The sequence below is a fragment of the Dreissena polymorpha genome, chromosome 13 (assembly GCF_020536995.1).
Source record: "Dreissena polymorpha isolate Duluth1 chromosome 13, UMN_Dpol_1.0, whole genome shotgun sequence".
Classification (NCBI taxonomy): Eukaryota; Metazoa; Mollusca; class Bivalvia; order Myida; family Dreissenidae; genus Dreissena; species Dreissena polymorpha.
Window position 1 is genome coordinate 48,541,865 of NC_068367.1, and position 27,157 is coordinate 48,569,021.

At 36.5% G+C, this 27,157-nt stretch overlaps 2 protein-coding genes and 1 long non-coding RNA gene across 7 annotated transcripts; 1 reads left to right on the forward strand and 2 right to left on the reverse strand.

Moving 5' to 3' along the window:
- Positions 1-2,522, reverse strand: LOC127855620 (cytochrome P450 3A24-like). Its single transcript, XM_052391369.1, has one exon. It carries the CDS (start codon positions 2,269-2,271, stop codon positions 715-717), a length of 1,557 nt encoding a protein of 518 aa, XP_052247329.1. The 5' UTR covers positions 2,272-2,522; the 3' UTR covers positions 1-714.
- A 2,593-nt stretch (positions 2,523-5,115) lies between these two features.
- Positions 5,116-18,256, forward strand: LOC127855099 (uncharacterized). 5 transcript variants are annotated; one of them, XM_052390466.1, is made up of 11 exons: positions 5,116-5,370; positions 7,162-7,281; positions 9,099-9,231; positions 10,439-10,670; positions 11,245-11,454; positions 11,691-11,777; positions 12,251-12,310; positions 12,603-12,625; positions 14,091-14,178; positions 14,689-14,901; positions 15,544-18,256. In XM_052390466.1, exons 3-11 carry the CDS (start codon positions 9,155-9,157, stop codon positions 15,622-15,624), a joined length of 1,071 nt encoding a protein of 356 aa, XP_052246426.1. In that variant the 5' UTR covers positions 5,116-5,370; positions 7,162-7,281; positions 9,099-9,154; the 3' UTR covers positions 15,625-18,256. The 5 variants fall into 5 exon arrangements, 4 of the variants coding, with proteins under 4 accessions (XP_052246426.1, XP_052246427.1, XP_052246429.1 ...); XM_052390467.1 differs by having other exon boundaries at positions 5,116-5,304; XM_052390468.1 differs by having other exon boundaries at positions 5,140-5,261.
- LOC127855100 (uncharacterized) lies at positions 11,159-27,157 on the reverse strand. The gene is made up of 2 exons (XR_008037350.1): positions 27,128-27,157; positions 11,159-11,466 (listed from the first exon to the last, which is right to left on the reverse strand). It is a non-coding gene; the product is annotated as an uncharacterized LOC127855100 (long non-coding RNA).

Below are 27,157 nucleotides of genomic sequence, written 5' to 3' on the forward strand. Positions count from 1 at the left end.
TAAAGGTCAAATATGTTTATGTTTCGACAATTATATATTTTATATACGCAGTGTGTTGTTATTATTGTCGTCGTTTAAAAGCGTGTGATACAATCAAATACCATATTTACTCGTCCGTAATATTAAACGTTCGTGCCTGTACTGACACATGTTTTTAGAAAATGGTTAAATAAATACATAAGTCAAATTCTATATTTCTACTGCGATTTCTAAATTTAAAAAACAAAATCGTGAATTCTATGCAGTAAATGTTTTGTTCTAAGTAACATATCAAGGGGGGGGGTAATTTTTGGATAACCTTATAAATGACCTCAAATACGACATCATGTGAGTCTGTAAAAGGATATAAAGTGTGTCAACTAAAAACCTAGATCATTCAGAATGTTGTGCTTTCGGAAACAGATAAAAGCATGAATTCACATCATTTCAATTATATTGATATACAGTTGCCAAAAAAAAAACATTATTATTTCCATATATATATAAATATATATATATATATATATATATATATATATATATATATATATATATATATATATATATATATATATATATATATATATATATATATAACCAATATTATATTACAAAAGCGTATTAAAATATATTATAAGAAATACAGTGTTCTAACTGAACGTAAGTTCACTTCTGTGTTCTAACTGAACGTAAGTTCACTTCTTCACATACAGCATGCACTTAGCTACAGACACATTATTCCTTTCTCCGCACGAGCTTCAGCCACAGAGTTACGGGTCGCAAAAGTCCCCCACCGTTGTTGGTTTTCAATGGAATGGTCAACTTATCCGATGGTTCAAGTCGAAAGCTTTGCAGAAGTCTTACAATCGCCATTTTGGTTTCAGCCAATGCCAACTTCATCCCGACACAATTCCTGGGCCCCGCACCAAACGGGACATGGCTGTAGGGGTAAATGTTACCCCGATTCGCGGGTGAAAACCTCTCCGGGTCAAATTTCTCTGGTTCTGGCCAATATATTGGGTTCATGTGTATTCCATACGTGGTGAAAGTAATGTCCATCCCTTTCTCAAAGTGGACTCCTTTAATTGTAACGTCCTCAGCCGGTTGACGGTTGAACCTGCCAGCTGGCGGATACAGCCTTAGTGTCTCTTGCAAAATCATTTCAAGATATTCCATCTTTAAAATACTTTCATATGTTACTGAGTTTTCAATGGTTCCGGTAACTTCATCTATTTCTTCAAGAAGGCGCTCCTGAACCTCAGGATGTGTTGCCAAGTTGTAAGAAATAAACCCGAGCAGAGCAGCAGTTGTCTCGTGACCTGCAGCAAGAAAAATGATCCCATTGATGATTATATCTGCATCGCTCATCCCTCCTTTCTTCATTTCTTCAAAGCTCTTCTCCTCTGAAACACCAATCGCGTGGTCCTCAGACTTTGTGTTCATCATAAGTTGTAAGATATCCCTGTACTCATGCGGATAACTTTTCTTCCTTTCTTCCATTGCTTTGCGAACCGTCGCCCCCAAAAACTCCATTGCCGCTGGGTCGTTAAAGTCCTTGGCAAAGTACATGATTAATGATTGAAAATCCGGGAAGAACCAGTTGAGCAATAGAACTTTGTTACTTAGACTTCCGCCTAGTATTTTAGACGCATGTTTTACAAATTGGTCTTCGGGATTTCTTTGGGTGTTCACCTCGATTCCAAATGCAGAGCTGCAGATTACATCCATGGTTAGTCTCTTAAACTTATCGTTCATTTCAACCACATGTTCCTTTGAATCTAACAGATCGGAGTCCAGGCAGGAAATCATATCGTCCAGGCATCGCTTCAGAATGGGTCGCATACCCTTGATTTTGCCAGAACTGAATGCCGGCTGTAAAATGGCCCGGAGGTATTTCCACTTAATCCCTTTCGCGTTATTTACAGAGTTCTGCCAAACTTTTGCAATCTGCACTGTGTCACCGCGATTGTAGAAATTTGAAAATTGCTTAATGGCGATTTCCTTAAGAATGTCCGGATCAGCCACCATAAGGGTTGGGTGGTTGCCAAAATAGAATCCATAAACCTGGCCGAATTCTTTCACGCTTCGGCGATCAAACTCGTGCGCACCAACTGCCATTAAATCCTTTATGTGCCCCCAAAACGGTGAAGGCTTTGGTCCCTTTATACCACGACGTCTAAAATATCCGTGCTTGTAAGTCGTAAAAGCATACAGCGCTAATGCCACCATCGATAGCACAGTTATTGCTCCGCCGGTCCACCATACCAGCTGTGTTGCAATAAAAGAGTACATGCTTCTTATTGTAGATTTCTCTCACGATTTTCTTCAAATGTTACACTCAACAATAAACTAAGTTCCAAGCACGTATTTTAAATAACTGATTTGTTCCCTTCGGCGCACGCCGCAAAGGTTTATATAGCACACCCAATGTGTGTGTATTTCTCAATGGTTGTGCAACAGACGTCCGACAACGATGTCGCTGATAACAGATACATGACGATGCATGTACGGTCGTACTCTTTCCGTCAACCTTAAACTTCACAATATCGAATAGGGACGTTTCTTGTGCGAGGGCAAGTGTGTTTACTTGTGATAACGAATGAACACGCACGTTACACATCGGTAAGCTTATATCAATCTAATACATCGACTATCAAGTGATCCAAGTAAGCGTATATTATATAGATTTGAAACAGCTGTTTTTCTATCGTGTTACTACGATTATCTACGGAATCCTCCGTAAGATACTCCATAAATCATATGCTGATCCAGAGTGCTTTTTTTTCGGGTTAGAAAACCAGTTAATATCACTGGGGGCTGACGAGGTCAAAGCGTAGTCCGTTTCGCTACGACGTCGGGTATATGTTTCACTACGAAAACATTGTTAAAATACACATGACATCGATAACGGAGTAGTAGAAAATTGTGTTTAAAACATGTAAGATTATGCTTTTCTTCTAACAAAACTCTGAATTTAAGCACAATGACATTTCATAGGTCTGTTTCATCAAATTATAATCCAAGATGTGTCTGGTTTATGCGGTTAAACATGAAATATACCGCTGATTTATCAAACCGAAGTCAAGTTTCACTTTAAAAAATGCAATTTAGGTTTACAACTGTGTTTAATGACACAATTTTACATTTTCTAAATTTATCTATGTATCGTTAAGCCATTTGTGTGTTTAGAAATGTGTAGGGTGACCCAGTTATCAGACAGAGGCCTGTTGGTCCACGGTCGCCCAAATCATTTTGGCCAATCAGAACACTGATCTTGAATCAGGGGAGAGGATAGGCTATAGACGAGTTAATTGTTATTGTTTACATTCGGGATTTTCCGCGCATGCGCACTGACTGGTTGGCAAAAACACTGGTTACAGTCACGTAAAACATGTATAAAGGGCTTTTGTTTAGTCAATTAAACGATAAAAAATCCGAAATAAACATTACAAGTCTTAAACAATAGTGCAAATATATCATATTTAGTACTAATAAATGTATCATCATATATATAATTTCCTCTTTATAAAAATACAAATTAGTTATTAGTATCAGAGTAAACGTGGTCGGAAGACTAAATACTGACAATACCACACAACAAAACAATACATTAGCCGTATTCTTTTTTATAGTAAGACTTTAAAAAATGATATTTCAAAACTTATAAAACATATATTAATTTGATTATAACTATAAACGGTGTGGATATTGTTATTGCTCATCAGCGACCGAAAGTGTATTATAAGAGGCGCATTTAATCAATTATAAAACAAAGCCATAAAAAACGGAATACATTAACAATCGTTAAATGTTGTTGTAATTTTCTTTTCCATAGAATGAATTTTCGTTTCGTTTTCATTGAATAACAATATTAATACATTTTAATATACAAATGAAAATAAAACCTGCATCTTGTGCAAATTGAACTGTCTTTGCATGTATATTTAAATCTCTTAACAAGTAATAAGGAGTGATACATTTAACAATCTAGCATTTTATGATAAATATATGTATTTATTTAATTTATTTTACGCAAATACTGTTTATCCATTGTGATTGCTTGTTTTCATGATGGTGTTACGTGCAATGCAAGAACGTATAATCTTTACACTAAATTGACGAGTTTACATTTGCAGGTACCCGCGGTAAATACATCAATTGTGTAGCAGTAAAATTGAACAATATTTTAACTTTAAAGACATAAAGCACTGTATTATTATGATTAAACTGGCTAACAAATAAATACACATGTTCCTGTTAATCCGTTTCGGACAAATATCTTCTTTTTTTAATATGTTAAATTATGCTATCTTCTCGTCCTTTCGTGCCTCTTAACTATTTTTACCGCGCATGCTCAATATGCCAAGAGATGACATGGAAGTATCATAAAGTCTGCCACATGTGGTCTATGCAAGGACCCAATTAAAGTATAGGTCCCTATGTTGATGACGCCGGCATGTTTTCTGTGTAATTGTCTGGGCAGTCTCCGATCATAACGAGATAATATGCTTGTGACGAACAACGGTTCAATTAAACACCAGGTTAGAAATGCTGAAACAAGTGTCAAAATTGGTGTGCACAATTAAATAAAACAATTAGATTTATGAATTTATTTGTTGTGTAACAAGGTAAGTTTGTACAGATATATTAAGATTAAAATCAGTTACTATATGTTGCGAACAAAAAGCGATCTACTTGTTGTTTGTTTCCATCCTTATTTGTGTTCTTTCATTAAATTTAATTTATTCTAAACGAATTTACATTTCTGAAATTTTGTATCTAAAATGGACGTGAAAATGCGGTTAGTAGAGATTTTTGTGGTAACCACATACCGAGCTCGTAGATAGTGTACGTTCCACTCCAGAGCTCGTTTTTAGTAAAAACAAATAATAACAACAATATAATCGTTCAAAAAAAATGAATTTCCACGCATGCTTATGTTTTATTCAGACATAAATAGTAAAATTATATTTGATACAGTTCATGATTATCAGTAAAAACGATGATAATGTCAACCTTCTCTATATGCGCTTATATGAATTCCACCTCTTTTTGCCAACCAGTGGGCGGAGTCTTAACTTTGCAAGTGCGTGTGACGTCACGCGTTAACTCGTCTATAGTAAGTGGTGGTGATCTCCCTTTCTGTTTTGAACTTGTTTAACAAGGGTTTTTAGAGAGTCCAGAGAATTTTATTCTCGTCAGTATTTTATACTGACCAAAGCTTACATACTATAAAACAGCTGTTGTTGACCAGAGACTACGTTGCAGTTTAAGAGAACCGCGTTGCGTGACATTTAATCGTTTGAAAGTGCTCGTTTAGAATTTGTAATTTGATTTCGCGACGTTACCTATTTAAAAACTGACGTTGTTAAACTTGTTTGGAAAATCCAGGTTCGGATTGTATTTGAATTCGGGCGTTTGTTTGTTGTCGTGTTGTATTTTGAGTTTTTAAACTTCCCCGGGGTTCGTGGAACGATGTCCTTTGTTATCCTCATACCGACAATAAATAAATTTTGATTTGATTTGATTCGGGAAGCCTTTTGTTTATTCTGGAATCCGGAGAACTGCCCCCTTATTTTAAAGGTGGCGGAGAGGTGCCCCCCCCCCCAGCAAATCGGTAGGGGCGGAGAACTGCCCCCCCCCTGTCAGAATTTAGTAGGCGGATATCTGCCCCCCCCCCATCAAATCTGTAGGGGCGGAGAACTGCCCCCCCCCCCCCCCCCCGGTGTCATATTAGTTATTAGTTACGTAGTGAAAACAATACTTACGGGTAATTTTACGTTATCGCCGTACACATTTTATCCGGTAACAAATTAATTTAAGTACAAGTATATTGCCATTTATCGAACTGAATAACACAAATTGTCTAGAGGCATGTGATAATACTGTTTAAGGCCCTTGGTACGCATCTTCACCACTCACTATACATGAATGCCATGTAAAAGTCGTGTTTTAATAAGAGCGCGAAACATAGTCGAGATCCACACAGGAAACGCGTGCATGTTAATACTGGCCATGTGTCGCAACTATATATAGACGTGCAACTCAGTACTTATGGAGGAAAAGTTACATCGGAATTAATTTACATTATAAAGATAGTATTGACCCATGGAAAAAAAAACGTAACTAAACGTATAAAAAAGTAAATTAATAGGCAAAGCAAAGGCAATAATTTAGCTGACTTGAAGAAAAAAGTAAAGTGAAGTCGAATTAATAATCAATTTATTTATGTTGTTTAGTTAATTCATGTGAAATACAAAATAACATACATAAATACACACATTACATGCATACATACATTCACAGTTACAATCATACATACATACATTCAGACATACATTAAAAAATATATACATGCTTACATAAACGTTCAAAACATACATTCATACATACATACAATCTGCAACAGTTAGCATTTTGAGCAGATCATGTCGACATGCCAAACAAACAAAATCGGTAACAGTTGCTTTAATTAGCAGCTAATTAGGCAGGCAGAGAACTTGTTACCGTTAACGATAAGCACCGCGATCTTTTAATTGGTAGACCGGACCGACCTTAATTGTTAAGAACTTGTTAGCTTTGAATAAAGCGGCATACGGGTTTATTATATTGAACCGTCCAAATCCGTAATTGGCGAAAACAAACAAATAAATTATTGTTTTCAGCTTGCATACGGATGGATTAAATTGCATGCTAATTGTTTGTTTTGATTACGGGGAAAATATCAAATAATTCAGCCGCGAAAACTTTTTATTAGCAAAAAGTGATTTGTTTTTCTTTGTTAACATAGACGAAAATCACGTGATTATCAAGATGGCGACGTCCATGCCGAGGCAGGTATTTTTTTGCCGTTTTATAACTTTAATACTTGTACAACTTTATATTACTTTTGAAATTTCACTCAATTTCCAGACATAATAGCAAGAAAGTTACTGGCGTTATTGTCATTATAATACTCGTTTTATATATAGCCGCGAAATTTCTTTAATTAGGGGGCACTTCTCCGGGTCATCAATTCTGACAGGGGGGCAGTTCTCCGCCCCTTATTAATCAGCAGGGGGGCAGTTCTCCGCCCTATAAAAAAAGAGTGAGGGGGCAGTTCTCCGCCCAGTGAAAAATCTTTGGGGGGGGGGGGCAGTTCTCCGGGGGGCACTTCTCCTAGAGCCGTTTATTCTGTTTCAGGTGAAGAACATGTCTGGTGCAGCAGCGATGTTCGTGTTCTTATTGCCGGGGATTCCAATGTCCATTGTTTGAAGTCTGCATGTCCTCCAAATGCAAGGATTGACTTTCTGCCCGTATCTGGTGAATAATTTTTAACTGTTTATAGTTGAGTGTGAGACCCAACATGTTTCTGTGGCATGCTGCTTTATATTACCCCTTTTACTGTCTTAAATAGTCTATATAAATTGCCGCCATAATCTTTTGATGATTTTTGCGTTGGCATAATTATTTTAGCTACTGTCTTATACTGCAGTGGGGACGATTGAACTTTACCGGTACGCAACACTTAACATCAAACAGCGTACTCTAACCCTTAACACCTAACACATAACAACTTACGCAACACCTTATTATCCTTTTATCCTATATATTTCTTTAGTATCGGGGGCTACTGCCCCCAAACCCCCGCTTTGTCGATGGTTGTAAACAACTGCGTACCGGTAAAGTTCAATCTAGCCCTGCAGTGTTTGTTGCTGCCTTTGGAAAAAAGGTTGCTAATTTTAATATTTATTTGAAGCTTTGTGTACCAAATAATTGTTTTTATGCCCCCGGTAGGGTGGCATATAGCAGTTGAACTGTCAGTCTGTCCGTCCGTCCGAACACTTTAATGGTCATAACTTTTTCAATATTTAACATAGCACCGTTATATTTGGCATGCATGTGCATCTCATTGAGCTGCACATTTTGAGTGGTGAAAGGTGAAGGTCAAGGTCATCCTTCAAGGTCAAAGGTCTAATATATGGCATATGTCCATCCGTCCGAAAACTAACATTGGTCATAACTTTTTCACTATTGACGATAGCAATTTGATATTTGGCATGTATGTGTATCTCCTGAGGCTGAACATTTTGAGTGGTGAAAGGTGAAGGTCAAATGTCTAATATATGGCGTCTGTCCGTCCATCCGAAAACTTTAACATTGGGCATAACTTGTTCACTATTGATGATAGCAACTTGATATTTGGCATGCATGGGTATCTCCTGGAGCTGAACATTTTGAGTGATGAAAGGTGAAGGTCAAGGTCATTCTTCAAGGTCAAATGTCAAATATTCCGTCCGTCCGAAAACTTTAACATTGGCCATAACTTTTTAAATATTGAAGATAGCAACTTGATTTTTTTTTTATGCATGTGTATCTCTTGGAGCTGAATATTTTGAGTGGTAAAAGGTGAAAATCAAGGTCATTCTTCAAGGTCAAATGTCAAATATTCCGTCCGTCTGAAAATTTTAACATTGGCCATAACTTTTTAAATATTGAAGATAGCAACTTGATATTTGGCATGCATGTATATCTCATGGAGCTGCACATTTTGAGTGATGAAAGGTCAAGGTCATCCTTCAAGGTCAAAGGTCAAAATTTGTAATATTGAAGATAGCAACTAGATATTTGGCATGCATGTGTATCTCATGGAGCTGCACATTTTTGAGTGGTGAAAGGTCAAGGTCATCCTTCAAGGTCAAAGTTTGAATACATGTACATGGCTTCAAAGCGGTGCAATAGGGGGCATTGTGTTTCCAACAAACGCATCTCTTGTTTTTAAAGAAATGCTTAAAACTCCACTGAATATTGCTTCAATACCCAAAAAGATATTTTACCCTAACAGTTTCATGGTATTTACATGTACACGTCATGTATATTATTACACTGATAAAACATGTATTATGGAATCAAGCAAAATACCCTTTCTGCTGTAACCAAAATGGGGAAAAAGATTGCAAATCCAGAAATTTGACGCAACATAGAACAAGTGAGATAAATATTAACAAAGATAAGCTTGCTTGTCTCGAACATAGCAATGATGACTATTTTTCATAATATTCAATAACAAATGACAACTCAAGAAAAATTATTGCAAATGAAAACCAATTCCAAATGGAAGATCTTATTTTACTATGCAGGTGCAAAGTATGTGTCTGACCGGAAGGGCTTTAGAAAGCTGCTGCATCAAGAGCTGATGTCAGGTTGTTACGACATATTGTACCTGCATCTTGGCTCTAACGATGTTTGCTGCAAGGATAGCAATTTCTACCGGTATGTTGAACAGTAATTTTTCAGTTTTAGTTTTTATTTAACCTTTTTACCTTAGCTTTATTGCAGGGAACGCACTATGCTTATTGAGACACTCGAGTCTGTTCCTGGGAAGAACCAGAACTTGGTGTTTATGGAGAAGATAATGAGAACCTCCTAACTCCCTATCACTAGGCGGACACCACATCCACTACACCATTATGCTTTTACATTGGCCTGTGTTATTGAATGTCCACACCAACCCCCTAACTAGAAACCCTGGATCCGCCACTGAACAGCTTAGCAGCATGAATAAAAATGAGCTTGATCAACTTAGTATCACTTTCTTATTAGATTTTTTTGGATTGGCATTTTAATGAAATAAAATAAGTTAGTTTCTCAAATATTTTTGTAGTTGTTTGTAACTTTTTATGCCCCCGGTAGGGTTGCACATAGAAGTTGAACTGTCCGTCAGTCAGTATGTGTGTCAGTCTGTCCGTCCGTCGGGAAAAAAAACTTCAACGTTGGCCATAACTTTTGCATTATTAAAGATAGAAACTTGATATTTGGCATGCGTGTGTACCTCATGGAGCTGAACATTTTTAATTGGTGAAAGGTCATCCTTCAAGGTCAAATGTCAAATATATGGCGTCTGTCCGTCTGAAAACTTTAACATTGGCCATAACTTTTTCAATATTGAAGATAGCAACTTGATATTTGGTGTGCACGTGTATCTCATGAAGCTGCACATTTTGAGTGGTGGAGGTTCAAGGTCATCCTTCAAGGTCAAAGGTAAAAAAATAAATACAAAGCGGCGCAATATGGGGCATTGTGTTTCTGACGAACACATCTCTATTTAATAATTGTTTGTGATGGGAAGATAATACAATGAGCAACTAATACCATTACCTTATTATCCCTTGCCATAGGAGGATGGATATTGTTTTGGGGTTGTCTGTCCGTCCGTCTTTCCATCTGTCCGTCCAGCACTTTTGTGTCCAGAGCCATATCTTGGAAGTGCTTTGGCGGATTTCATTGAAACTTGGTATGAGTATATATATGGATAAGAGGATGCTGCAGGCCAAATGGCATCGTACACCATCTGTTAATAGCAGAGTTATGGCCCTTTGTTTCTTAAAAAATGCTTCTTTAGTGTCAAATATAACACTTTTTTGTCCAGAAGCATATTGGCAGGGTATATCAATTCAATGAATTTGCTTGTTATTTTTAGTTGTGTGACTGAGATCCTTGATGTTGTATTCAGTGTGTGCACTGAAATACACGTGGTGCTTTGCGTGATTCTTCCACGTGATTTTGATGTGAGAATGTTTCCCCGATGGCCACTCTCAGGGGCACAGTTGAGGAACTACTGCCAGTGGATAAGGAGCGCAAACAGCATGCTGTGGGAACTGAGTCACCATGTGCCTTCTGTGAGATACATGGACTATGCAGCAACTAAACAGGTATAGGGAAAGATCTAGAGTGAAATAGGAAGTTTCTCAGCAACTGTTGCATGGAATTTCATCATCATGAAACTTAAAATAAATATATGCATCATTATACTGCGGTGGACCAATCCCAAATTCTGTTCAGACATCCTTCTTTGGTCAAGAGATATGCCTCCTTAATTGGTGAAAATTGACTCATTGAGCAGTTTTGTTGCAATTACTGGTTTCTTAATAACTTTTACATGAAATATCATGAATTTTAAAATAGATGTATTACTTTGTGGTGGTACACTTGCACGTTTTGTTGGTTTCAGCTCTAGAAGTAAAGCCCCATAATTAAAGATATCTGCCTGTGCTGTAATATGGAAGTTAATGAAATGTATTATCATTTTTTTAGAAGTTCTTGTATAAGTTTTGTCAGGATGATCATTTTGGTCAGTTCAGAGCTGTACACTCTAATTGATTGAAACTAAAATATTTTTTCATTCGTTGAGGGAAACCAGTTCATTTAATTTGCTGCTTTAATATCTTAGTTATGTTTAAAACAAATTAGTACGGTAACTATCAATAATCAAAATTTAATTTTAAGAAGTCCCTGTACTTGTCCCATGATGGACTACATCTGAGTGCTGAAGGGGCTAGGAGGTGTTTAGCATCCATACATGACGACCTGCCAAACCAGCTGTGTGTGGAGGCTGCTGTTCAAGATCCTACAGAATGGCCAGCTCTCTCAGCCACGGAAGTACCGGTTCAGGAGCATGACAGCACCATAGCACTCTTTTCGGATATTGTGCAGACTGTGAGTTTAGTGCTACAACAAAGTGGACTGCATTTATGAGCCATAAGCAAATGTGATTTATGCACAAAACTGCAATTCTGCGTCAGGCTAAAACCTTAACATTGACTCTAAAATCAAAGCGCTTCCACCTACAAATATTCATAACAATTTGATTTTGCTGTAATGTTTATATTTTTGATTAAAATAAGCCGTTTAAAAAAAGTATAATACCTGTATTATGGTTAAATAAATTGTAGGGAGCTCAACCAGAGATTCAAGACAAGGTGGATGCAAGTGAAGTACCAGTTCCCAGGGACATTAAGCCTCAGACACATAAAATAACGGTAACTTTTCTATGCATTTAATCGTACAGATATTTCATCATTCTTAATGAACATTTATAAAGTGATTGCAATCCAGTATTGATTGCTCATATGGCTTGTTACAGCCTATAAATTAATGTTATGTCTAGAGCCGTAAAGCTGGGCACCCTGTCATGTCTCTTTTTTAGCCTCGCCTTTTTGCCTCTGATCAGCACCATAATGCCCTTCATTATTGGTAGCTGTAAGGCAATAGTTGGACTGCAGGTCCTATACTTTTAAAGCAATGCCTTTAATCATCAAAGAGCATTGTTTGTCATTAAGTGGTAAACATAAAAAGTTCAACAGATGTCTTTGTGTGAAAGCCAGACCATAGAGTTGATGTCATAACCATTCAGTTATATCAGAACATAACATTCTGTAATTGTATAAAAAATAAACTAGTTAGTTTATATAATTTTGTTTTCCATATTTTCACACACACAATTCATTCTCAGGTTGTCACAGCCAGAGCTAAGAGGTCTGCAACCAGAAATGTCAAAAGATATGGAAAGAAGGTAAAAAATACTGTTAATTTCAGATAACCCTCACTGTTTCATTGTGGAAATGTCCTACTAATTCTTAAAACAAGTTTTTTTTTGTTGAAAAAAAAACCACAACCAAACCTATTTTGAAAGTAAAATATAAGTAAAAGACCATATTAGTGTTATTATTTTGAGGACATCTTTCCTTTCTGTTGTCTTCTGCATATTATTATATAATTGTTGTTATTTTTCAAAATAGTCAACTTTGGTGGATGAGGTTTTGCACTTATGCCATGCCTGTACATGCATGTGTAAATTGTTTCAGTTGGCAAAGAAATGCCACACAAGGTATATAAAGCTTGATTGGTGCATTTGTTATTGTTGAAATTTTTGTTTGCATGTACATGCATGTGTTAATTGTTTCAGTTAACAAAGAAATGCCACAATGTTTAATGTGCTTCATCCTATAACTTTGAAACTTTATATGTAGCTGCACCTTGATGAGTTATACATGCCACACCCTTTTTTGTGTCACTAGGTCAAAGGTCAAGATCACTGTGAACTCTTAAAAAAAAGAAACTGCACCTGCAGCCGAGCGTTGGCACCTGCTATGCGGTGCTCTTGTTTTTATTCATCATCATGTTACTGGTAGTGAAATATGTGTGAAATAAATAGCCATAAAATACCGATAGGGAAAGCACAGTAAATAAATGCAGATTTATACATGTTATCAAGGAATAGGAAGCTTGTTTGGTGCATTTTGTTTTGTTGTTTTTGCTTTCGTTGAAAAAAATCTATTTGTTAACATTTACATGTATTATATCCTTGAAGTCATTAATTTCTGGCACATCTTTTTATGCCGCCGAAGGAGGGCATATAGTCTGTCTGTCACACTTTACGTTTAGGTTTCGAAAAATGCTCATAACTTCTATGTCGCTTCAGATAGCAACTTCATATTTGGCATGCATGTGTATATTGACAAAGCCTTTCCATGCGCACACAAATTTTGACCCCTGTGACCTTGACCTTGAACTTAGGGTCTGCGTTTAGGTTTCGAAATCTGTGTTTAAGTTTCGAAAAAAGCTCATAACTTCTATCAAGCGTTTATAGGGGGCATAAGTCATCCTATGGTGACAGCTGTTGTTTACCTATATATACATAAATGTAATGCATTCTTAAGTAGTTTCATAAAAATCACCTTTCTTAATGGAATTACATACAACATAAACATATGCCAACATAAGGCACTCATTGTTGCTTTATTTTTAGACACCCCAACAATATTTATTAGCGAGGCTGTTTTCGGAGAAAACCCGAGGTATTGTCATAGCCTGCTCGTCGTCCACCGGCGTCGTGCTAAAACCTTATCATTGGCTCTAAAATCAAAGTGCTTCCACCTTCAACTTTGAAACTTCATATGTATATGCACCTTGATGAGTTCTACACACCACACCCATTTTGGGTCACTAGGTCAAAGATCAAGATCACTCTGACAAGCTTTTGCAGCCGAGCATGGCACCCGTTATGCGGTGCTCTTGTTTTATATTAAAACTTGCTGCATGAATGCTATTACTGCAGTAACTCTCTTGTTAGTTTCATGTCAAATAGGTTTAATCGTTTTGTTAGTTTTATATTGACGGTCATTGGAATTAGTGGTCGTCCAATATTGTCCGGGACAACAAAAATATAGTTCAGACATAGTTTCCCTTTTTTACTGGATGGCAATTTTTAGCCTGAATGAATATTAATTTTACATGATTATGCATTCACAGACACTGCATTAATGATCCTGTTTTTTCGTCATGCATTAAAGGTCATGCTGCAGTGGATTTGTTTACCTTGACATTACTGAAGATGTGGCTGTTTTCCTGCCTGCATACAAGTTGAATGGCTTATGCTTGGTACTAATTTTATGACGATATGCTCCATACTTTTTAACACTTTCCATCTTGACAATTTACATAAATATTTCTTTCATAGGTATTTTCATTACTTTGATTTTAATATAAATCAGCAGAATGTGTGTTTGATTCATCTGTGTCCTATTTGTATGTATCATAATATAGTAATTGGTTCAAGCATGAAAGACAATGATTGCCCTGTTTATATGACAATATATTTGTAGCATGCCAATTGATCTGATAGCATGGCACAATGCTATAAACAAATTTTATGTTTTCATTAAAAAGAATGAATTTAATGAAAGGGATGTATTCACATTATTTCAAATCATCTTCAAAGGTATACGCTTTTCAAATTATATAACCGGTAGTAATTTGTAAATATATATAATGAAAAAAAAATCCAAAAAAATCTGATAATGGTGGAACCTGTAGGGGACATACATTGCTTGGCAATAGTCTTGTTTGTCTAGTAAGTATTGTATTAAAGGAAGGGTTATTCTATTATAGGAAGATGAAATCAACGTGCCATCCAACATCCATTGCCACCGAGACACTGAAGAGACGCCCCAACAAGATGACAACGCCGCAAATGAAGATAAAGTCAATGTGCCATCCCACTTCTTTTTCCAACGAGACACTGACGAGACGCCCCAACAAGATGTAGACACTTCACAGCTTCTTCTTATTCTTTCAAATGACGTTGAACTTAACCCTGGACCGGTGAGATATTCCTGCCTTATAATAAACAATATTAGTGGGCAAGTTCCTTAATCAGAGGAATTTTAACCTTGTTAATGTTCTATAAATATATATATATATATATATATATATATATATATATATATATATATATATATATATTATATGTGTGGTTAGGGTAATTTGAGGAAGGTGCTAGTTTGAAATTATTATCTTATATATTGACCATTTTCTATTTGTATGCCCCAAGATCAAATGATCGGAATATATTGTTTTTGGCCTGTCTGGTTGGTTATAAGAGAAATATAAGTACTTTACTAAATTCGAAGGTTTGTAGGCACTTAAACTTATTTAAATCATATACTCACATGTGGGAAGATTTAATTCATACAAATATTGATAACAATGATGATGAAGAACAGCAGTTATTTGATGACAATATTGATGATGAAATGCCTGTTTCGGTTACATTAAGTACTGCTGCATACAATAACTTCAATGAGGAATCTGGACTTTGGAATTTTAAGTGTAGAAGTAAACATTCTCCCAGACTTAAAGACAATAATGAGTTAAGGAAAAATATCATAAAACGTGATCAGTGGAATGATTCTAACCTTGTTCGATGTTCAGATGGCTGCCTAAAAGGACCTGTATTATTTCCAGATATTCCAGACAATACCGGTCCCTGTGGAAGCGGTTGGCTCAAGCGAGAAGATGACGATAATTACAGTGAAAATGGACTGACCATACACGAAAGACAAAGGACATTAAATATTTACACAAATTTTGCACCTGTAAAATGTGACATTCATATACGTGAATGCTATAATTCAATTAGTAAGCCATGCAGAATTCTTTGGGATGAAGGGGACTTAGATTGTTTACATGTATTAAGTAGGGATACAGCAGCAGGAGATGAAATACGGTGGGAATTTGTATCTATGGTTATGAATTCTAGTTGCACTTTTTCCTCTTACTGCCAGTTTAAAAATGAGATGTATAAAACTCGCCACAATAAGGCTAGGTTTATGGATCAAACAGTTTTTTTTTATTTTTGGTTCAGTTGGGCTTCAAACATGAAAATAGATTATTCTAAAGTTGAAACTTCTGCTCGAGGAACATCAACATTATTTCTTTGGTTCTGTGCAGACCATGGACATTGCTATGGTTTCCACATGACTGGGGCAGAAGGAAGAAAAGATCCCGCATTATCACTCTATAGCTATTTAGAAACCCCTCCACAAGACGTGTTTTATGACTTTGCATGTAATTTACAAGAATATTGCCTAAACAGAGAAAGTGGATACTATAAAAATGAACTTTTTTTTCATGACATTTTCCATGGCTACTCCCACAAATGTTCTAGTGCTTTTACAGCTAGCAGACTTCAAGGCTTTGAATCTGTAAAATCTGAAATATGTGAACAATTCAACAGCTTTATACAGTGCATTAAAAGGTTGGCCCGTCAGATGTCACAGTCACACTTTTGCTTTTACCTACAATTCTTTTTAAATGAATGGAATAAGAAGAAAAAGTTATCATATGAAAAAAGATAAGAATTGCTTTAGCTGGGTTAGTTTAATGTGATACTTAAATGATCTATAATTTTAAGTTCATCTGAACTTTGAATACTTACTATTGCATCTTTTGATGCTTTTTTCTATTTAAAGACTGAGCGAGTAAACACATACTATGTATTATTATGCAATAATTGTTTTGTGTTTATATCTCAACTGAGCATAAAGTGCTCAGGGTGAGCTATTGTGAATGGTCTTGGTCCGTCATGGGTCAACATTTTTTACTTAAACAACATCTAACCTCTGTGCCAATCTTAATGAAACATGGCACGAGTTTTCTTTCATGAACCTCTTTCAAAGTTGTTAAATGAAATGCATTCCATGCATAAATCTGGTTGCAATGGCAACCAAAAGGAAAGCTTATATATTTGGCATAAAACATCGTCTGGTTGACCTCCTTCGTGAATTTCAAAATATGCTATACCCAACTCACAGGCAAATTTGTCCTTATTTGCTCATAGTGAACACTTCTTTTAAATGGCCAGGAAGAGAGTTCAAGTTTATAGACAAGAACAACAGTCAGATGAGCGATATAGTGTCATCATGGCACCTTTATAGCTGAATCATTTATGAAAAATTGTCAATTATATGTTCTGTGACTTGTATGATTTGCAGTATTCATTTCGCTGTCTTCATGCACCTTACAAAAGCCATTTTATTATCAGTGTTCCTGATTCTGTTGTAGCATTTATTCTTGAAATTCGTTATTTTTCATATTTTTCCTAATTGTTATGCTCCCGAAATACAATTTCGCCGGAGCATATAGTTTCCAGTTTGTCCTTCCTCACTAGTTTCCCATAGCACCTTCAATTCTTTACCGATCTCTTTCATATTAGGCATGTAGGTACCTTGCATGGACCTTAACCTTTTGATGAGGTCACTGGGGTCAAGGTCACCAAGGCTAATAATAGATTTTTCCGTCACACTTTTGTCACAGTTTCTCATAGCACATTCAATACTTTAACGATCTCTTTCATATTTGGCACGTAGGTACCTTGCATGACCTCTTCCTTTTGATGAGGTTTGAGGTCACTGGGGTCAATGTCACCGAGGCTAATAATAGAATTTTTTAAGGTGGTTATTAACACATAGATTGACATAGCGCATCATCGGGGAGCATCCATCAGTTTCACTGATATTCTTGTTGTATGTTATATACGTGATCATAGATACTGTAAATTTTGTCTTATGCGACATGTTTATAATGTAGAAGATGAGTACCCTGTGTTTATGCAGTGCCCATTATATAACACAGATATGATTTGTTTATTCCGCTGTGTTTGAATGAAATGGAAACTTTGGTTTGTTCAATATGTTAATGGCCGATGAAAATGACAAGCACATATTTTTGATTGCAAAATGTGTGTATGTGCATGCTAATATATAACAACTACGTAATTATCATGCAAATTAGCTGTCATTTTAATTCTGCATGCTTGTATTGCATTGTTTATTTATATCTGATAAAAAATACTGATTCTTAGGTTACTTTATAAGTATGTTACTATTTTGCATGCTTACATGTTATAGGTAGTTAATTATAAAGTAATCCTTGTTTTGGTGGTATTATAATGTATAGCAGCATTTGTTCTACGAAAGTGCATGCGTGTTGCATCATATGACTTTGTTTTCTTTAACTATTCAGGTTATTTTATATAATTATGAAATTAAACTATGTATTATGGCCCTGTGGCCTGACTGCAAATAAATATTCGTATTTGTATACAGTTTTTGTAATGTGATGTATGGTGGTATCATGTTGTTTCACTTTTTGATCAATATAACTATTATGCATACAATGTGTTATTATTCTTACCTCAAAGGAGCCATATCAATACAAATTACAACTTTCCTTCAAGTGAACAGGTTGACACGAGTGACTGGTGTATCGGGCATATCTAGGTTTTAAAAATGACAATGAGATTTACTATACGGTTAAACATTGTTATAACTGGTGACACGATTACAAGCGGTACATTTACCGGTAGTTTCATACAAATGTTACATAAATTCATGTGCCATATCAAGTACAAGCGGCACGTACATCGATAGTTCGCATACCCATGTTCAAGTAATATCTATTACAAGAGACAATTGTACCTTAGTTGGCATAGTCATGTTCAAGTGAACAATGTCGCATGCGTGATATCATTCAAGCGTCACGTGTATCGGTGGTTTATATACGCATATTCAAGAGATCCATGTCGCATGCGTGACATAACAAGCGCCACGTGTACCAGTAGTTTGTATACCCATGTTCAAGATACATAACGCACGTGTGATATCAATTACAAGCGGTACATGTACTAGTACTTTGATATAAATGACGAGCGTCACTTGTAACGGCGGTTGACATACGCATGCCCAAGAGATCCATGTCGCCTGAGTGATGTTCATGGCAAGCGTCACGTGTACCGTTAGTTGACATACGCATGCTCAAGAGATCCATGTCGCCTGCGTGATGTTCATGACAAGCGTCAAGTGTACCGATAGTTGACATACGCATGCACAAGAGATCCATGTCGCCTGCGTGATGTTCATGGCAAGCGTCACGTGTACCGTTAGTTGACATACGCATGCTCAAGAGATCCATGTTGCATGCGTGATATTAAAGGGGCCTTTTCACAGATTTCGGCATTTTTTTACGTATTCATTAAATGCTTTATATCGATAAATGTAAACATTGGATCGTAAAAGCTCCAGTAAAAAATCAAGAATAAAATTTAAAAAAGGAAAAGAACATTGCCCGGACCAGGTTTCGAACCAGTGACCCCTGGAGTCCTGAAGTAAAAACGCTTTAGCCTACTGAGCTATTCCGCCGAGTACATATTCGTAAAGTATTTTATACCTTATATAAGCAATCTTCGTAGTTTCGCCAAATTTATCGACAAAAACAGAACTCTCCAAATTATTCAATCGTTTCGCGTTGCAACGCTTTATAATTTTTAGGTTTTAAAATCGTCAAAAGATGCATATAATGGCTATATTAGACCATGGTAAATGTTCAGTATTACTGTTTCCTCACAAATATCATAACTAAAACGAAAATTTGCGAATCTGAAACAACTTTTTTCAATTTTGTCAATTTACCAAAGCGTGAAAAGATCCCTTTAATGGCAAGCGTCACGTGTACCGTTAGTTGACATACGCATGCCCAAGAAATCCATGTCGCCTGCGTGATATTAATGACAAGCGCCACGTGTACCAGTAGTTTGTATACCCGTGTTCAAGATACATAACACACGTGTTATATCAATTACAAGCGGTACATATATAGCCTTGTTCAAGAGATCGGTGTCGCCTGTGTGATAGAAATGTCAAGCGCCACGTGTACCTTTAGTTGGCGTACCTTTGTTCAAGAAATCCATATCACATACGCGATATATCAAGCGTCACGTGTACCGGTAGTTGGTGTTACCATGTTCAAGAGATCCATGTCGCCTGTGTGATAGTAATATCAAGCGTCACGTATATCTTTAGTTGGCGTACCCTTGTTCAAGACATCCATGTCACATACGTGATATTAATATAAAGCGTCACGTGTACCGTTAGTTGACATACGCATGTTAATGAGATCGATGTCGCCTGCGTGATATTAATGGCAATCTTCATGTGTAGGGGTAGTTGACATACGCATTATCAAGAGATCCATGTCGCCTGAGTGATGTTCATGGCAAGCGTCACGTGTACCGTTAGTTGACACACGAATGCTCAAGAGATCCATGTCGCCTGCGTGATATTGATGGCAAGCGTCACGTGTACCGTAAGTTGACATACGCATGCTCCAGAGATCCATGTCGCCTGCGTGATATTAATGACAAGCGCCACGTGCACCAGTAGTTTGTATACCCGTGTTCAAGATACATAACACACGTGATATACCAATTACAAGCGGTACATGTACCGGTAGTTTGTATAGCATTGTTCAAGAGATCCATTTCGCATCTGTCAACTTCATGAGAGTGCCAACCGAGATGTTTGATGAGATTCTCGCACGAGTGAGCCAAAGGATAACGAAACAGCGCAACAACTACAGACGTCCAATTGAACAAGGGATGAAGCTATCAATTGCGCTGCGGCATCTTGTGTCTGGTTCAAAGTACCGTGATATGCGATTCGGCTGGAGGGTACCCCACAACACTATTTCTCTTCTCGTGCTAAAAATAAGTACCGCTTAATTTACTATAGTGTTAAAATAAATTTAAAAAAGGCTTCTGTTAGTCATTTTAATATTTTTATATATTTTAATGTCTACGTCTAGCATCAGTTTATATGAATTGCATTGTGTTAAGTTATTGGTATAGGATAAAAGGCAAATAGATGAGGGCGCGCATTACAACACTAACCTTCTAAATTGTATAATGTAATTAGTACTGTCTTGTGCGCATATCTTGAAATGCACACAGTTATAAGAACATTTTATGAAGTAGTATATTTTTACTTTATCATCCACTCGCTAAAAGTCATGGATTATCTACTACATGTGTCATACACTTATAATCCACGCGAGCTTATTATACTGTTATCTTTTACGCGTCAGGTCTGTAGAGCAGTCATAGATGAGTATGCTGACGAGGTGATGTCGTTGCCAACAACAGCTGCCGATTGCACGCGAATAGCGGACGGCTTCAGGGACAGCTGGAATATCCCCCATACTCTTGGTGCTATTGATGGCGAACATATTGCTTGCAAATGTCCACCAAGATCCGGGTCTACGTATTTTAATTACAAGAAGTACTTAACCGTTGTCCTGCTAGCCCTGTAGGATTCTGAGCACAAGTTCGTCTGGGCTGACATTGGAGGCCGTGTTGCTGCATCCGATGCACAGTTGTGGAACGATTCCGACCTGAAGGCAGCAGCTGAGAACGGAGACCTTAACCTGCCAGAACCTGAAGTTTTGCCACATGATTCTGAGGATGTGCCCTACTTTTTCATCGTTGTACGTTGTACGTTGGTGTTCGGTACTTTTCCGTTTCTCTCACGTTGGGCGAACGTTTTGTCCGGTACTAATGCATTTCACTGCCGTTTTATCCGGTAGAAGTCCTTTACTCGCACAGTCATATCCGTTAGCCGACCGTTAATTATCAGGTACATTTCCGTTAAACGTTCGTTTTTTCCCGTTATAGCACCGGTACTTGTGCGGTAATTGTGTGTTTCCTACGCTTCACACACCGTTTGCGAGAATCTTGAGCGGCAAAGCAGGTAATTTCATCACCGGATAATCAAAATCTGCATTTTTGTGCGTTTTTTCTACGTTGCATATTCGTAAGTCGGTCTGACCGGGCCTTGTAATTTTGTAATTTGCTCAATTCGTTTCTATCTAAAATCATTACCCATATAAATCGCGTCTATTCGACGTTAACCGGTTTCATAATAACAAAACACATTTCACAATGTATAGGCTCAAACAAACTTGGAATACTTAGGGAAAACGTAGAGCAAAATAGGAGGTAGCTTCACCCAGCTCCTTTTTTTTTGGTTCATCGCTCCTGTCCCTTTAAGGCATCAACATTGAAATGATGAATATCCTCCAAACTTTAATTAATTTTGTCAAGTATTCGATAACAACACTCACGAAGCACATGTGCTTACACCTGTAATTAAATACATTTTACTTACAAATACCCTTGATATAACACATAATCAGAAAATGTCATCGTCTGTTCCGAATTTCCACACTGCTCACTTCTTTAGCAGCACCAGGCACCTTTTGGGATCCTAGATCTTTCCATTGGTATACTTTTGACTGTGTAGTACCATTTGCATTTCAATTTTCTTGTGGATGTATCATCAGCTACGAAAACTTAGTTTTCTATACGGTGTCAAGCGTTTGGGTATGTAGGAAGTTCGTCAGAAACGGTTAATGACGCTATTTTTGCATTGATACTTCATGCTGCCAAGCAATGACTGTATGCATACAGACACATCCTTAAACTCTATATCTACAGGCGTGTACGAGTACTTTAAAACCACAGCTCTTCTTAATATTCGCACAATAGTGTACTATAAATTAAATAATCTTATTATGTATCCCTGATTTGAAGTAATCTAAGACCAGAGCACATTTTCACCAACATTTCAAGTTGAAATAATAGACTCGTACTTATATTTTACAAGCAAAAAAAAATTCTGTAGGTATCAAATTATGTTCAAATAATGAAGTGTTCTCTGTCTAGTTCTCCGTATATTGAATGCGATTGTTTTACGATAAGAATACCTAATAGGTCAACGCTTTTCCATTGCCTTTCTAAAGTCCCAGTCTTACACAGAGCAAAATTCATTTAGATAACTATCTGATTGGAATAATTTTAGGTTCATGAGGATCAATGTTGACACCAGTACTTCCTTCAACATTCAGATTTACAAAAGCCTTATTCGTTTAATTTCTTGTTTCATAAAATACATAGTTTTGATGATTCTAAAGAGTCATTTTGATGTAAACGTCGTATTTCTTAACACTTTAGTGTGAAATTCATGAAACAACAAGATATTTGTTTGTCGAAACACTATCAGTACGTCCCCTTCTGTGCCGCTTTGAAGCTATATATTTGACCTTGACCTTTCACCACTCAAATATGCAGCTCCATGAGATACACATGCATGCCAAATATGAAGTTGCTATCCTCAATATTGCAAAAGTTATGGCAATTGTTAAAGTTGGAGCAAACCAACCAACCAACCAACCAACCAACAGGGCAAAAACAATATGTCCTCCCCCCTACTAGTGGAGGTGGAGGGGGACATAGAAATAACAAGATGCCTTTGTGATACACAATGTCCCCTATATGACGTTTGACCTTGACCCTTCACTACTCAAAATGTGCAGCTCCATGCGATACACATGCATGCCAAATATCAAGTTGCTATATTCAATATAGCAAAAGTTATTGCAAAATGTTAAAGTTGGCGCAAACCAACCAACCAACAGACCAACCAATAGACCAACCAACAGACAGGGCAAAAACAATATGTCCCCCACTACTATAGTGGGGGACATAAAAAGCAAGGCAATCAAATCACATCGATAACAACGTTGAACTTCCATCATATACCTTTTTGGCAAATATGGAAGTTATGTATTAAATAATAATAACAATACAGTGTTGTGTTTTGTCATTTATTAAGTATACAGATCATTGCAAGATTCTGATGGCTTTTCTTGAAATGCATCACCAGCCGTCTGGAACACTGAAAAAAAGGCAATGTATACTCTGTTAAGTTATGGTGAAAACAAATTATTTGCATTTTTTGTACAAAAATAAATTAAAAAGGCTCACATTATACTGCAAGCAATTCATAAGTTGCCTGCTGGTGACCCCCCCCCCCCACATCATTAACAATAGTGCATTGTCTGTATATTACCATCAATTCAAGATTGTATGATTCAATCTCAATGGTTTGTTTTGGTTAAAATTGGTACAATGAATCATATTTATTTTAAGCTAACTCACATGCAATAGTTACTGAGAAACGGCTCCGAATGGAAAAAAAATCTTAAATGTCAGTCTAATAAGGGGCCATAACTCTTGAGCTATGAAGGTATAAATCATTATAATGTCAGGGTCAAAAGTATTTTATGTGGTGTGTTTGTGTTGAAAGTGTTTACAGATCCATGGAAGTGTTAGCGATATGTAGAAAGAATTATAAGCATTCTACAACATGTGTCATCACTTTCAGACTCTACCTGGGACATTTCAAAGGTTATCCATCACTGAAATGAATGTAATAAGTTGAAAAAAGGCTATATTTAAGGTAATAAAAAATATATTGGTACATAATTTGAACCAAACTTCTCAGGCAGTTTCTAATAATTGACTTTAATCAAAGGTTTACCAAAATGGAATTTTTTTAACAAACAAAAAAGGCATGCCATGGCTAAACTATTAATTAAATCTTACCTACCATAGTGATTTTATTTACAAATGATCAAAGAAATGAGTGAAATATATACTGTCTATGCTCACAAGTGAAATAAAATCGCTACCAGAACCAACACATTTTCACTTTATTTCATGACTCTCTGAACAAATTGTATACTATTATAGTTCTTGAATACATTCATATTGGCGAATTTGGCAAGAACCAGAATGAAATGTCACTTGATTTTCAAAAATTTGATTCTTGAATCATATAAGATTTGTTAAAGGGCATATTGACAGCTAAAACGGAATTTTATTCTCTGAAATAAATGTATGCGTTAATATGAACTTATTTATATGTTTCTTAAAGCACAGACCTTGCTTTATATATTGTAATTATGTACATTACTAATTAACAAGAGCTGTCAGAGGACAGAGCGCTCGACTATTCAAGTGCTTGACAGTATAACGTAAGCCATCATGGAGAGGGGGGTATAATGGTGTGGTGTGGTCATTTAATAGATATTTAAAAAAAGAAAAAAAGAAAAATTTGAGGGGGGGGGGGAGTCAAGGTCATTCAAAAGTCAAGGTCAAATTCAACTTGCCAGGTACAGTACCATCATGATAGTAGAAAGTATTTGAAGTTTGAAAGCAATAGCCTTGATACTTTAGAAGTAAAGTGGATCTAAACACAAAATTTAACAAAATATTCAAGTTACTAAGACAAACAAGAATATCAGTGAAACTGATGGATGCTCCTGATGATGCGCTTTGTCAATGTATGTGTTAATAAACACCTAAAAAATCTATTATTAGCCTGACCTTGACCCAGTGACCTCAAACCTCATCAAAAGGTAGAGGTCCATGCAAGGGTACCTACATGCCAAATATGAAAGAGATCGGTAAAGTATGAAGGCGCTATGAGAACGGTAGCAAAAGTGTGACAGAAGGAAGTATTATTAGCCTCGGTGACCTTGACCCCAGTGACCTCAAGCCTCATCAAAAGGTAGAGGCATGCAAGGTACCTAATGCCAAATATGAAAGCGATTGGTTAAGTATTGAAGGCGCTATGAGAAACGGTAGCAAAAGTGTGACAGAAGTAAGGAAGTAAGTAAGTAAGGAAAGACAAACTGGCAACTATATGCTCCACCGAAAAAGGGGCCATAATTCTGTCGCAATGCTTATTACAGTTGTCTGATCTTGTTTATAGATTGGGATCATGTTGGTAAAGAGTACGCAAATGTTGAAGCAATATGTCAAAGGACATAGAAAATATTTGAGGTTGTACGCAATTTTTAACATAGATTTATCAATAATATTCATATTCTAAGTGAAAAAAGGGCCATAATTCTTACAAAATGCTTGATTCAGTTGTCTGCTCTTGTTTATAGATTGGTGTCATGTTGGTAAAGAAGTATGCAAAATATAAAGCAATATGTCAAAGGACATAGGAAATATGTGAGGTGGTACGCAAAATTTAACATTCCAACGCTCACGGTAACGCCGACGCGGGGTGAGTAGGATAGCTCCACTTTATATATATATATATATATATATATATATAGTCAAGCTAAAAAAAGTTATCCCCACGAAACTTTTTGTGGGCGCAGGAAATCGTAGTAGTATTAACATATCCAGCTATGGGCATGCTCACTGACCATAATGAATAATGGAACAGTAGTTTTGTGTAGAAAATATTCATTAAGATTGTGAATGTTGTGGGCAAGATTTCGATCCCCATAAGCACTAAGACCATAATGTAATAATATTTTTTTGGCCCTTCACTAATCTTTTTAACGATTTCATCAATGTTCCTTATACATGTACATTTATTTTTCATAAAAATCGGACATGTGGAATGTTGAATATTTGCCATTGCATAGAGAAAAACCATTGACATGCCCCTTAAATTGATTGCAGAAAAAGTTGTAAACCCAAAACAAATAATAACAAAGAGCAGTGAAAAAAATTGCCATTTTAATTTAATTTCAAAGAAGAACAATGAAAATTAAGGCAACAGAGCTGTCAGAGGACAGCGCGCTCGACTATTCGAGTGCTTGACAGTATAACGTAAGCCATCATGGAGAGGGGGTATAATGTGGGTGTGTGGTCATTTTATAGATGATATTTTAAAAAAAAAAAAAAAAAAAAATTGTTGTCTTTTTTTTTTTTAGGGGGGCGGGGGGGGGGGGAGGAGTTCTGGGGTGGGGCATGGGGATGGTTTGGGTGGAGCCCATTGTGGTATGTCAGGTAAGTGTTGTTTTGTCAAAGTATGAATCAAATGTGATCATAAATCCCTCCGATGAACCGGTAGGGGACAATAATGAGCGGATACAAATTTAAAGGATAGAACTGAATGTTCAAACCTTTTATCTTGTTTGAACCTGATTGGTTTTGCAAATCGCATTAATTAATAGTGGGTGAGCATTGGTTGTTTTGTTTCTTGGTACAATGAAACGGGATATGTGATTTACTAAGAAGAATCAAAATCATAATGTGGCAAATGAATATTTATCTTCAAGTGTGAGTGATGCCAAATCCAAACTCTGCATATTGAAACAATATGGTCACCATTTGAGTGAGATTTAAAAGAAATATTTCTTAGTGGCCTAGGACCTTTGACCTGAAAGTATAAATTCAGCATATAACCTGATTGTAGCGAGTTGTTGAATGAGCTTTCTTGCATATATACTGGTATGTGAAAATTGAGTATTAAGTGTGACTTTGACCATGAGACGAGTTATTCCAAACCTAAGCTTTCCATTTTGGCTCGTTATGCATTATACTTCACATTGCACCCTCTTTCATTACCTTGAAGACTCTCGTCACACCTTGGGGAGG